The sequence below is a fragment of the Brachypodium distachyon genome, chromosome 3 (assembly GCF_000005505.3).
Source record: "Brachypodium distachyon strain Bd21 chromosome 3, Brachypodium_distachyon_v3.0, whole genome shotgun sequence".
NCBI lineage: Eukaryota > Viridiplantae > Streptophyta > Magnoliopsida > Poales > Poaceae > Brachypodium > Brachypodium distachyon.
The window spans coordinates 53757973-53770894 of record NC_016133.3 but is presented as its reverse complement, the minus strand read 5'-3'; the positions used below and the strand labels follow the sequence as shown (position 1 = coordinate 53770894).

The 12922-nt window shown below is 43.4% G+C and overlaps 2 protein-coding genes across 3 annotated transcripts; one reads left to right on the top strand and one right to left on the bottom strand.

Annotated features, from left to right (window-relative positions):
- Positions 1–5: 5 nt before the first annotated feature.
- On the bottom strand, positions 6–6195 carry LOC100843273 (trafficking protein particle complex subunit 11). Its single transcript, XM_010237581.3, has 9 exons — positions 5673–6195; positions 5401–5462; positions 4990–5104; positions 4747–4870; positions 4487–4567; positions 3999–4340; positions 3731–3894; positions 2813–3645; positions 6–1942 (listed from the first exon to the last, which is right to left on the bottom strand). The coding sequence occupies exons 1-9, from the start codon at positions 6017–6019 to the stop codon at positions 477–479; spliced, it is 3534 nt and encodes a 1177-aa protein (XP_010235883.1). The 5' UTR covers positions 6020–6195; the 3' UTR covers positions 6–476.
- A 1492-nt stretch (positions 6196–7687) lies between these two features.
- Positions 7688–12493, top strand: LOC100842967 (AT-rich interactive domain-containing protein 5). 2 transcript variants are annotated; one of them, XR_002965197.1, is made up of 13 exons: positions 7689–8460; positions 8564–8603; positions 8840–8892; positions 8989–9034; positions 9576–9668; positions 10020–10139; positions 10227–10278; positions 10349–10424; positions 11111–11177; positions 11349–11399; positions 11675–11767; positions 11844–12022; positions 12110–12493. XR_002965197.1 is itself a non-coding variant. In XM_024461869.1 (12 exons), exons 1-12 carry the CDS (start codon positions 7832–7834, stop codon positions 11946–11948), a joined length of 1425 nt encoding a protein of 474 aa, XP_024317637.1. In that variant the 5' UTR covers positions 7688–7831; the 3' UTR covers positions 11949–12493. The 2 variants fall into 2 exon arrangements, 1 of the variants encoding a protein (XP_024317637.1); XM_024461869.1 differs by having other exon boundaries at positions 7688–8460; positions 11844–12493.
- Positions 12494–12922: the final 429 nt, after the last annotated feature.

The window sequence follows — 12922 nt, the reverse complement described above, 5'->3', positions numbered from 1 at the left end:
AAAACTGGAAAGGAACAGCAATGGGGTAAGGTGCCGGTCTAAAAGATAAACACAAGTTTACTGTTTTACAGGAAACAATGGAATCATGGGAGCAGGAAAAACATAAACTTCCTACTACTTGTAGATATGGGGCTCGCCTATTCCCCACTTGCCTGGTGGGATATGCTAATTTACATACAGCACCCAGCCTGTGTGTGTTATCCTTGAGCCAAAATCAATGGAGTATATTCACAAGCTACAGGCATATGTGGTCAATCCAAAAGGTGTACAAAAATCAAAACAGGGCCAAAACTTTAGCATCGTGCCAATCGCCGTCCAGCAACAGCATTTTGCTTCAAGCCTGTTCAACAGGAAGGTAGAAGTGCATCACTGATGGCTTCTTTTCTCCATTCCCAGTAGCATAACTTGCTTGCGCACCGGAGCCAAGCTGAACGCGGCGTAAGCGTGGACAGCGGAGCTCGTGGAAGTACTCTAAGCTAGCTTACACATTCATCAGATCTGGAATGGCTCTTTTCGAGGTTGAATTTAGGCTCGCTGGGGTACACGAAGACGGTTGTCGCTGCGGTTGGAGGAGATAATGCAGCAGAGTACCTCACTGAAGTTACTGTTATCCTTGGCAATGGCTGAGACCCGGAACCAAGCGGCACCAGCTTATGACTGAAAGTGTGCTCGGTTTTCGGAAGAATGAAAGCAGCATGATTGTGAGCCCCAGAGAAAACAAAGTTCTGGGAATCAACAAGAGAGTACTTGATTTCCTGAAGTAAAGAAGTTGAATTGTGGATCTTCACGTAGAAAGTGAACGGGATTCCAAGGATAGCATAGGGAGGGCACTCGATGCTCACAAGAAGCGGTGGCTCTTCTATATGAACCTCAGGCAATCTTTGTTTCATTATAACATGGCTATCTTCATTCTCTCCGAGGTGTAAATCTCTTGACCAGTTCACGCAAATTTCACCTAAATAAAAGTTCGGATTGATAGCCCGTGGATTGACTGAAAATATTCCTTTGTATTCTGCATTAGGAGCAACAACTGCATACTCGTCAGAAATTCCGCTGATCTGTTCCACTGAGCAGAGCTGCATCCCATCACCATCAGATTCAATGGCCATCGAGTGCAGACGCAAAGGCACCTCGGTGCAATTTCGAGCACTCACAATAAGCATATTGGACTCGTTCATAGCAAGCGAATCTTTTTTATCGTCACCACTTGAGGATCTTATCCTAGATAGCAACAGGGGTGCTCGCCTAAATGGTCTCAAAAATTGGTGCCCGACTATCATGGGGATCTTCCCTTCAACCTGCAAGCTTCTGTGCACGTTGAGCCTGTGCAGTGCTGCATCTTCACTTGAGTCTAGGGAATAGCCAAGTGAAACATAGAGCATGACCGACTTAGCTCCATGCCATTTAATTTCCAGTTTGCAGGACCAGGAATCACCCACGCCGAGCGTCGGAACTGATACAACCCCAAATGAATACTGAATCTTTCTTATGCTGTCAACTTCGTCCTTTGACACTTCATCACCAGCTACAGTTGAGACACCAATAAGTTCAACATGATGAGTTTCAGATTCTTCTGTTTCCCTTGGACTCATCAAAAGACCACCACCTTTAGCGTCCACAAGGTTAATTTTCAGCTCGCCAGAATGAACTGCATGCCCTTTTGATAATATTGTCACTGGGACAACAAATAACTCTCCGACCAGTGCAGGGCCATTAGAATCCAAGACAAGGTCGACTTGAGCGTCTAGCTCTTCAACTTGGATCAGTTTCTGGCCAGAAAAGGCTAGTGCAGCGTCCTTTGCAGGCAAAGTCTCCACTTGGTCCTCAAATTTCCACAATGGGAAGTCTTCCATTGAAGCAGGACTTTCAGCCTGGCAACAAACCACTAGGCGTTTGTTTATTATTGCCTTTACCGACAAACATTCCAGTTTTCCACTCTGACCTGCAGAAAATATCATAATATTGTTTAGATGATAGGACTTACGGTAGGAAAAGAATCAGCATCAACAAATGGAGAAGAAAGCTAAAATATCTCCACATCCAGAAGAAAATATAAATGAGCTACAGCCATTGTTTCAGCTCGCAGGTATAGAAGCAAAATGGGTTTCCTCTTGACGTCAGTGTCGCATAATCATGAAAACCTTTTTTTTTCTGGCATAACTAGCCCACACAATTGTATGGTTAACTCTTCACTAATTATTGGGTTAGAATTTGTTTCCAACACAATTTTCAATTATTTTCATATTAATGTTTAGTGGTAGTTCTTAGTTAGTTTATTTTCCAAGTTACCTGAATGTATGCATTGTGCAGTATGTCAGTATGTTTATTTTCCACGATTCGTTAGGTATCGTGGTGGATTCTCATAATCCCGTTTGCCCTGCCCTCTTTTGCCTGTTTTGTTGTCGGTTAACCAGCTTTCATGTGTGTATTTCCATAATGATTATAGAATAAGTTCAGCGCAGCACAGTTCAGCAATTGTAAACTGAGCCTAAGAGTCCGGACATATTCATTTTGGCAATTACCTATGTGTTACCCGTTACATGCCACGGAGCATGGACTCTTTTAAAGGACACATCTCCATTGTCAGCTATTCTATTAGATTGTTAGATTGTACCATATAAATAAATGGCTTAGATCTTTTCATTATCTCCAATCAACATGAAATGTTGCCCATTTCTTAATAACCAATGGGATAATTTCTATATATCTTAATTGAGATGGCGCCTAGATGCATCCAATCTTACCAGTTGTTTTATTTACTATAAATGTGATACAGCATGAATGAACATTTAATGGAACAAACAGCACATACCTGATTTAATTTCATGCGTCAACCGCATCCATTTATTGCTGAACAGTGTGAGAGAAGTAGACTGAACAACTTGGCCATGAAAATGTGAATTTAACCCAGAAGAACCTTCCTCGGTACTAACCATGACAAAGTTACAGTCAGGTTGGTTGAATTGAACCTCCAATTGATCAACCGCGACAGGAGAAGGAAGATGAGACAACAATGACACACTGACAAGCAGAGGCGAACCAGGTTTTACAGATTGATCATGAAAAGCAACAGATGCAACAAGCACTATTCTTAGAGGACTTATTTGATCAATATCAAGATGAGCATTATCTTCTGTCAACTGAAGATTAAATTCACCATCAACAACTTCTGGTGTATGTTTCCTTTCAAGAATATTAACGACTTCCTCTTGTATGTCCTCTCTCCTGGAAATAGTAGGCCAACCCGCTGGTCCACTCTTACTTTTATTTTCAGAGAAGCTCTGTACCCTGTCAGAGAATAACGGTAATGCAGCCATCTCTAGTGAATAGCTGATAAAATCCATCAGAGAATTAAGTTTTCTTGAGCATTCTCTCAAGTAACCCAGGATTTCCCAGAGCAAAGTAGTCCAGCCCTCTTGACGGTATAGACCAGCAACAACATCAAAAAGCTGTTTCGCATTACTAAAATCCCCAGCCGCATAATACTCTATAGCCATTCCAGCACTACAGGAAGAAGCCATTCTTGTCCCACCTAGACTCTGAAATGATTCATAAGCTTTTCTGAACAATGCAATTATCTCGTACGAATCTTGAAACCTTTCAGCTTCTGACAAAGCATAGCTAGTGTATTCAGTATCAGATAGGCTGCAACCACAGTGTGAACTATAAATATTCATACTAAAGTTGTTGTTATCATTATCAATTGAAAAAGGTTATCAAGAAAACTTACGGAAGCACAGAAATTGTATCTCCTTGCTCAAACAAGCGGACATATTGGCCAACATATACAGAAGGCATTATTGAGTCAGGTATTCCATTATCTCCGGTAAGGTTTGCCCCTGACGAAGAGCACTCTAAGGCACACCTCTTCTCTCTCAAGTAATTTGCCGCTAACTGCCAGAAGGGAAGGTATGATACATTAAGTATTAGTTCAGTGATCAAGTAAAAGAAATGCAGTGGCTCTCTGTTGCTGTGCTGCATGGAAATTTAGATTGAACCTGGTAGTAGTAAGCTGGCTGAAATTCCCACTCAGTCAATGCATTGTCAGCAGTACCAAACCGAGGAGATAGTGTATCTGGAACAGTTGTAGATGTTGTCTCTATTAGCTCGCCAAAGACAAGGAACTGCCTGCTAAACCATTCCCAATGAAGAAAAGCAACTTCTGGTGATCCAATAACACGCTCAAAGCTTCGAATATGTTTACGGAACCATGTGATTGCCTCTACAACTTTCCCAGCATGAAGTAGCAACGTTGATATCTTAAAGTGAAATTGATCAGCAACTGCTTTGATCTCAACAAGGCGTTGGGCTGGAGGCAACCTTGTTGAAGTGCCAATCATCTATATGAGTAAATTGTCAATGGATAGTGCTCAAACCAACAGAAAAAAATGTTTAAGCAAGGGTAATTCAGCGCGCCATTGTTGATTTACTTAATTAGCAGCGTTTGAAAAGGCTGTAAATTAAGGCATATGGGGGTTAATCGCACCTCACGCAAAACACGAATTCCTTCCTCGTAGAACTTTAATGCTTCTGGCCAATCCCGTCTAAACTCCGCATAAACAGCGACCTGGTGTAAGAATCAGAAACATCAGAGTAATGCAAAAAAAGGTGGAAAATTCATTGACATGTTCCGGTAAAATAATTCAGTGGGTCAAAACAAAAAGAACTTTATTTACACATCTCTACTGTTCTGCACTAGTAGTGAGAAAGGTTAATAGCGGTAGAGTATATGAGAGAGATTCTTACCTTGAAGCAGTAGCGGACACTCAGCTCAACAGAAGAGAAGTTCCTCTTCTCGATACGGGCTTTTATCCTTCGACCTTCCTCTTTGTAGTATGTGGAACATAACTCCGCAAAAACACTCATCAGCCTGCCAATGTAGTTGGAACATCATGCAAAAATTCTCATCTAAAAACTGGTAGGAGCTCACTTTTTCACAAAATTGGAACAGTGAAATAACACAAAACGAAAAAAAAAACAGCAACTTACTTGAGGAGAGATTTGTTCCGTTCTGTTTCATCGTTCTGAACTAACACAATCAGGTTCTTCGAGTCAATCTCTGCACGTTTTCTCAGGGCAACTGTAACTTCTTCGCCCAACTCATCTGCAAGATATAATAGTGTATCTTCTTAAAAACGTTACCCTAATTGGCATAACACTGAATGACTGTCTGGCCAAAGGTTGATTGGAGGTTCGAATAGACAAACATCAAGTGAGCACAGGGTCCAGTTTGAGAAAGACCATGTCCTCGATTACCAAGCTACAGGACATAGGCACGGGTATATATAAAAGAAGGGTAAAAGAAACCTTTGGATGTGGTTGCAGATTGTTTAAATAAGCTCTTGAGTCTTCTGAGTAGAGATAAAAGAGATTAATAAGGTTGGTTGAGACGATACTTACCACCAGCCTGAGCCTGTACAAGGATCACCACTAATTTACTGTGTCTTCCCTGAATTATAGACCTGCGCAAGCAAAATATCATCAATTGGCATTTGTAAATCCACATTACATGAACTATGCTTGCTACTGTTGCAGGTCTCAATGCTTCAAAAAAAAAATCTTTATCCACACGAGATCAACAGGTTGCCCATTCGCCTTATACCATTGATAATTACAACTGTGGTACTGCACATGTCGATTTGGGATCAAATGCAAAGGATGAAGGGAGGTACTTGAGATTCTCGAGGTCGGAGCAGGCCTGGAGCCACTGGGCGGGGTCACCGGAGACCTGATCGGCCCGGAATAGCGCGGCGACGGCAGCGGGCACCCGGGTCCGATGCTTGAGGAGCCAGTCCTTCTTGAGGATCCCCGAGGGGGCCTGAGGCGGCGCGAGTGGGTCGCGGTTCTTGGCGGTGCGGGAGAGGATGTTGGCCTTGGAGAAGTCCGGGAGGGCCAGCGTGTTCATGGGCGGCTGCTGGATGCTGAGCGCCGCCGAGATCGAGGCGTGCAGCTCCGGGCACCCCACGATGGATACGAGCGGCACCGGCGGCGTCCGCAGCTCCTCCGGGTAGTCCTCCATGGCCGCCCACCCGCGGCCGCGGCGAGGCTACCGGACAGAAGGCTGGGGTTGGGTCTCGGAACCGCTCGCGGTGGTTGCCCAGGCGGATGCGAGCTCGGATCTGTGATGGCTGTTCGGTGCCTTTGGAGGAACGGGACGAGGAGGACGCGGAAGTAACAGTGAAACAAGTACCGGTCTGACTTTGGGTAATTCCGAGCATCCTTTGGGGATTTTTTTGCCAAGTTTTGAGTCTTGGGCTCTTGGCTGTGTCCTGTAGTCCCGTGCGTGTTCAAAACGACAAAACATAATTCACCTTCAAATAGTTACCAGAAAGGCTCTAAAACATGGACACGACGTGCACATGTCCCCGAAAATAAAATAAACACGGCGTGTACCATTCCTAAATAATTTTTCCATGTTACAGTTGATGCATTTGAACATGTCGTGAGAGTTTTTTCATAATTTCTCATGACTATCTGAATCATGAGTTACGAGATTCACTATTTGAGTGCTTTTTTAGGAATTAGTGCAACCTACTGTACAAAATTACAAAGTCAAAAAAAAATCCAAAACAAGTGTGATCTAAAATTTTATGACATGATAGATTCATACAGAAAGAAAACCTGATTTGTTATGTTTTTCTTGATGGTGACCATGAGGCAAGTGCAAAAAAACTGTCACGTTTTTCTCGATCGCGGCCTATAGACACAATGGAGGAGTACGTCTTAGATGCACGCAAATCAATCATATGGGTTTCACAATTGCTTGCTTAAACTCGACACACATTGATTAGACACTTGTTAGAAATGAAAAGAGCATTTATTTATTTGTTATAAAGGTATCCGATACAACGTGATGTAATATATCAAAAAATGGCATAGTTATCTTAATCTCATGTGGACTATTAGCTTGGAGGCCTTATACGTGCGTCCACGTGTGATCATCCATTCCGCTAGTTGGTTTTTTTTTTCTACGGAATCAAACGTGGAGATGATCTGGAGTGTTCTTGAAAGTGCCCACTCACCAGCGTTTTGCGCGTTATACAGAACCAAAGCCAAAAGCAACAAAAAGTGTTTTTAGCTTATAAGCCATAATCAAAAGCAAAAAAGGCGAACAACATGGAGGTGTGATGGATTGGTTTCCCTATTCGGTGATGGCATAGGAGAGCTTGTGGATACGCTAGCGTGACCCAAGGCAGAAGGGACAGAGACGCAGAAAACGGATCAGTGAGGCAATCAGTTTTCATACTCAAGCATCGATGGAGAGAGCTCGCAGCTGCGGCAACGAAGAAAGGGCAAAGGGGCGGCGTGGAAGCATATGAAAAAAGCTAGCTTAAGAAGATTACATGTGGGACCATCATGAGAGAATCGCAATGTTGATTGCCATATCATTGTCTACTCGGTGATCTAGCAACTCAAAACCACCTCACATTGGCCAACCAAAAAATATTACTTTCTCCTTTTCATAAAGGCTGGCGTGTGGTTTGGTTAGAACAAGGTTTTGATTAATGATATTTTTGATAGGTCAAGGTGAAATCATACACAATTTGAGTCCAGGGTGAAAGCCCACGGGCTGAGCGGTCTCGGCCCACGGACACGAGGCCGGGAGAGAAGAATCTGTAGCCTAGCAGTAGCGAGCCCCCTCCCTCCATCCATCGCAAGACGCAAGCCGTGGAGATCCATCCTTCTCCGTTCCTTTGCCTTTCCGTGCTACTCGGCGAGTATTCGCCACCTCTCCTCCGGTCTCCACCCCCTCCCCCCCTCTCTCCTCCCCCCTCGGTGCAAACCGCGAAAATAGCAGCCGCCCGTCCGCACCCTCCTCCCCCCCGCCGCGATGAGCGACAGCACTGATTCCGACCACGACCTCACGCCCGCCGATGGCGCCAACGGCGACGAGGCGCATCAACCCGAACCGCTGGCCGTGAAGGAGGAGGAGGAGGAGGAGGTGCCCATGGTGGCCGACGAGTTCAAGGACGCGCCCGTCTCCCCCGAAACGAACAGCGACGGCGAGGGCGAGGACTCCCCGGATCGGGCGGAGCGCCCCAATGCGGGAGAGGGGCGGAAACCCGCGCCGCCTGACGCCGGGGGCGACGAAGGGGAGGAGGTGACCGTGGGCGTGAAGGTGGAGACGAACGGCGAGGACGCCATGAGCCACGACGGTGACGAGGAGGACGGCGATGACGAGGACGACGACGATGACGACGAGGAGGAGGAAGAGGACGACGACGACTCCACCCCTGATGCGTCGCCGAGGGCGGAGGTGAAGGCGGAGGGCGACAGCTCGACTGGGTTGGCGCCGTGCTCCAGCCAGCCGGTGGAGCCAGACCCCTTCCTCGACGGCCATGACTCCGGGACGGAGGAGGAGCAGACGGCGTTCATGGCCGAGCTGGAGCGCTTCCACAGAGACCACAATCTCGAGTTCAAGCCGCCCAAGTTCTACGGCAAGGGCCTCAACTGCCTCAAGTGCGCATCTTGCTAGGCCTCTCGTATCTCTGAGCTCCTGGAGCCATCACTTCTCTTCCAAACGTACTCAAATAATGGTGCGCGTTGCTCTGTCCTAATACAGGTTGTGGAGGCAGGTCGCCCACCTGGGAGGCCATGAGCAGGTACGAACGATTTCATTGTCAGTATTCAGGCACACCGGCACACACTTGGGATATTATAGAATGCGATTTCTGAGAAGCATAAAACCACTTTTCCTCCAAAATTCATCTTTTATGCTAGTGACCAGCACTTATATGCACGACCTTGTCGCACAATCCGCTGCTCATCTTTCTACAGCAAAATTTGATCTTTTGGTAAACATTGGTGATTAGTCCAGTTGTGTGTTTTGATTATTCAGGTAACGGTTTGTAAGCTGTGGCGACAAGTTGGGGAGACTTTCAGGCCACCAAAGTAAGCCTCTCTTTTCGCAATACATGCTAAGAGAGTTTGCAGAGAAACATGTAAGCTTTCATGTCAGCTGGTTTATGTTGTTATATTCTTTTGCAGGACCTGCACTACGGTCTCTTGGTCATTTCGAATTTTCTATGAGAAGGTGATGCATTTACTGCAGGGTTTTGTTTTGCTTTGTTTTGTACACCCTCCGATCCATTTGTACTAAATTAGTGACACTTATTATGGATCGGAGGGAGTACATGGTTTAGGAAGGTTTCACAAGCACATCCCCACTATGGTCCGAAGCAGTTTTTTTCCATAAACAGTATTGTAGGCATATCGAACTTTACTGTAAATTTGCTTGCAGAATGAAAAGTTATGCTATTAGAACCTATCAGGATGATTCTTAAAAAAAATATGGATGTAGTGAAGTCACTGCAATAATTAGTGTTCTTAATGGTTTACAAATCAAACAATTATAACTATGGTACCTGCTTCTTTTTCATTTGATAGCAACTGCTGCACTTTATTTCCTTCTTTGACAGATGGTATCTCCTTTGAACTTTAGATCCTGAATTTCCTTATTTCTTGGATGCTATCTGATTAGATTTGGAATGGAATGAAGTAAAGAAAAGCACTGTTCTACCACTTTATGTTTATGCTCTTTCTTGATTTTTAACTGTTGTTTCCTATCAACTCAGGCGCTCCTTGAGTATGAAAAACACAAAGTTCGAACTGGCCAGTTTAAACTCTCATTATCTGCTTTACCACAATCTGGTGGTATTGACCGCGAGGTAATTTCTTTGGCAATAGAGTTTTAACTAATCCGATTCTTTCGTAGTTAACTTTCTGTTTGGTACACATATGTACAATTTAATTGGTTTAAGTATCCCCCTCTAAAAAATATAAGTACTATTTAAATTCTTGCTTCAATCTAACTGGAAATCAAGGGCATGTCAGTGTTATATTCAGAAAGACCATGGGTTACTGGATTGTCATCATATTCTTGTGCTGTTGAAGCAGAATTGTATGTTAAGATGGGAACTATTTGCTAAGGTTGCCATTAAGATATGTGACATTGCCGAAAGTGCCTGGTGCAACCTACTAACGTTGCTAAGTCAACGGTTTTGTTTATTGTTTTGCAGATGGGTGTGAATCCATCATCTTCTGCCAGAGTTAGAAGGGATGCTGCAGCATGTGCTATGCAGGGTTGGCATGCACACCGTCTCCTCTCCAACGGCATGTATGGAGATCACATGTTAAAGGTAAAAAAATCTTGTCTTTTAATTGCATGCTCCTTGCATTTTCCTATTATTTTAGTCTTTTCATGTAAATACTTCATATTTTTACAGGACAAAGATTCAATACCCCTTCCAAGTCGTGATAAGAATCTAAAAGGCTTTGGTATGCTTCACAAGTTTTTCTACATCAGCATATGTTGATTTATTATCATATATTTTCTTGTCATGTTTAGGGGTACTCAAGAGGAAGAAAGCATCTAGTCCAGAGCGTGCTTTCAAGGTGTCTCGCTCAAAAGTAAACAAGTCACAGTTAAGACCTTCTGCCATCTCAGTTGGCTGTGTTTAGTTTGGTGGTTACCATTTGCCTGGCCGCAGAAATATGTCATTGTGTCAAAAAACTTACATAACATAACACTTTTATTAGGTTCTAAAATCATACCCTCTCCGTTCGGAAATACATGTCGTTTTAGAAATGGGCACATTCTTCAACATGCACTTTTATTTTCAGATGAATATATTGGTAAAAATTCATAAAATCACATTATTATGAAAATACTTTCCATAAGAAATCTATTGCGATTATTTTTACCTATCCAATTTTGATATTTTTAGTACAAATTGTGAGTCAGAGTTGGTGAAGTTTGACTGTAACTTTGACTGTATTTACAATGGAGGTAGTCCTAGAGTAGAAGCTAATTGTCAAAATTATGTTTTGGAGACCTTGTCAATCTCCACATCGTCATCTTTTTAAAGACTTGAAGTAGTACAGTCAATCAACAATTCCTGAAGCAACTAAATAGGCGTGCAAAGTGGAAATGTTGCAATAACTACTCGTGATTTCCTCAACAGACAGATATATTAAAACAGAGTTTCCCAAGGCCAGTGGCAAATATAGTGAATCTGAGGGAGCAAAGATTGAACTTGCAAGAAGTATCCATATATTTTGATGTTGTATCTGTTATGTCTGTTGTACGTAATGTAGTGCTCAATTTCAGGGAAGATTCTATGGTCATTGATGTTGGAGAGCCTGCCGATTGGGTGAAGATTAATGTTCGTCAGACTGTAAGTTTGGCCGTGATTATTTTGTATAACTGCATGGTGGACAAATATTATAGACAATGACTCGAAATGATAGCCTGAAATATTGATAATGGCTTAAGCGGTCTTTTTACTAGTGAACCCCCATTTAGATTTAATCTGAAACTACTTCACTTGGCTACTGCTTTCGTGCAGAAAGAATGCTTTGAAATCTACGCGCTTGTTCCTGGGCTTCTACGGGAAGAGGTGAGATAGCATGCTTATTCGTTGAAGGCCGCACTTCAAACCCTTCATTTATCCTACTTCCTCCGATCCATATTAATTGTCGAAATATTACAGGTATCTAGACGCTTTTTAGGCATATAGATACATCCATATTTGAGCAAATTTGAGACAATTAATATGGATCGGAGGGAGTAACAAAATTCTATGCAGCATGAACATAAGGATTTTGTAATATGAAAATGAGTCTACATTGGGATAGTAAATACGGACTACTGGTTTTGTTCCAAATGGTGCAGGTGCATGTTCAGTCAGATCCTGCTGGACGTCTGGTTATAACCGGGGACCCTGACCAGCCTGATAACCCTTGGGGCATCACCCCATTCAAGAAGGTGATTGGTCGAACAGTTAACGCGAAAACAATTGGGTACTCCCTAAACTTAACAGGAACTGGCTGTTCTGTCTCAGGTGATCAACTTGCCACTAAGGATTGATCCGCATCAAACATCCGCTGTTGTTACGCTTCACGGCCAGCTATTTGTGCGTGCGCCATTTGGGCATCCAGACATGTAGATATGCCTTCTTTTCACTTCAGTTTCCTTCGGCTGCAGTGCCTCTGTACCAGTGGTTTTCATGGACATTCCTAGGTTCGTGTTTGGCTATGTCAGCTATTTCTTGCTTCAACACTGAAACTCAATTCTGGTTTGATGCCAGAGGTTCTGTTTGCTATGCAGGTTTTAGAAAAAAATTGTTGCAGAAGTAGGATTCAGTTTGAAGAGATGCACCACGCCGAGCTGACATAGTAGAACTTTGCTGCAACCGAGTGCCGGCTGCAATCTGTTCTATGTGTGTGTTTATAGGAATGCACATAAATTAGCTGCTCCATGCCTGGATTTTAATTTTTAGTGACTGATATTCTTTCCTTTTTTTTTGGGAGAGATTAGAGAGGGGAAGGGAAAGGAGACAAAGCTGGAAGTAGGTTAAATTAAGGATTAGTTTCTCTACTTTCTTTAATGTTTTTCCCTATGTTTATAAAATGTCTACACGGCAGTGCAGTCTTGAGCCAGAATTGTTTGTATACATCGATTCCTCTTTTTTAACTTCTTCTCAGTTGACTATGAGCTAAAAGCACTTCTACTTACGATGTTAAGAAAGATTCCCCGATAGTAATGCCTCTGGGAATAGGGGTGTTTGGTAAAGAGAATAGTGACTTCGTAGACAAAGTTTGAATCAAACTTTAACCTTCTAATCGCTGAATTTCGATCCCCGGCCTTACTGATCCTGGTTAACTAAGACCCTTAATCCCAGCAATCCCGGTTAACTAAGGCCTGGTATATTTCTGGATAGGGTTAGACCCAGGTAAGAACATGATACGAGTATATCACACCAGTCTTGGAGACTTTCTTCATTGTGAATCGAAGGACTGCCTTGACTTTTGAGTGCACTGAAATACAATTCGTGAATGAGAATGGATAAGGAAACTCAAGTGTACAAGGGCAGTTCCAGCGGAAAGACCCATTTGGGCCGGACTGGTCCGTTTGGATCGA

Excerpts from the sequence above, each read along its gene's own strand:
- LOC100843273 (XM_010237581.3), bottom strand. The coding sequence starts at position 6,019 with ATGGAGGACTACCCGGAGGAGCTGCGGACGCCGCCGGTGCCGCTCGTA. Across the intron at positions 4,341-4,486 it reads GAATTCGTGTTTTGCGTGAG|ATGATTGGCACTTCAACAAG; the intron begins GTGCGATTAACC and ends TTACTCATATAG. Across the intron at positions 3,646-3,730 it reads GATACAATTTCTGTGCTTCC|CCTATCTGATACTGAATACA; the intron begins GTAAGTTTTCTT and ends CTGTGGTTGCAG.
- LOC100842967 (XM_024461869.1), top strand. The coding sequence starts at position 7,832 with ATGAGCGACAGCACTGATTCCGACCACGACCTCACGCCCGCCGATGGC. Across the intron at positions 8,461-8,563 it reads AAGGGCCTCAACTGCCTCAA|GTTGTGGAGGCAGGTCGCCC; the intron begins GTGCGCATCTTG and ends GTCCTAATACAG. Across the intron at positions 11,400-11,674 it reads CTGGGCTTCTACGGGAAGAG|GTGCATGTTCAGTCAGATCC; the intron begins GTGAGATAGCAT and ends CAAATGGTGCAG.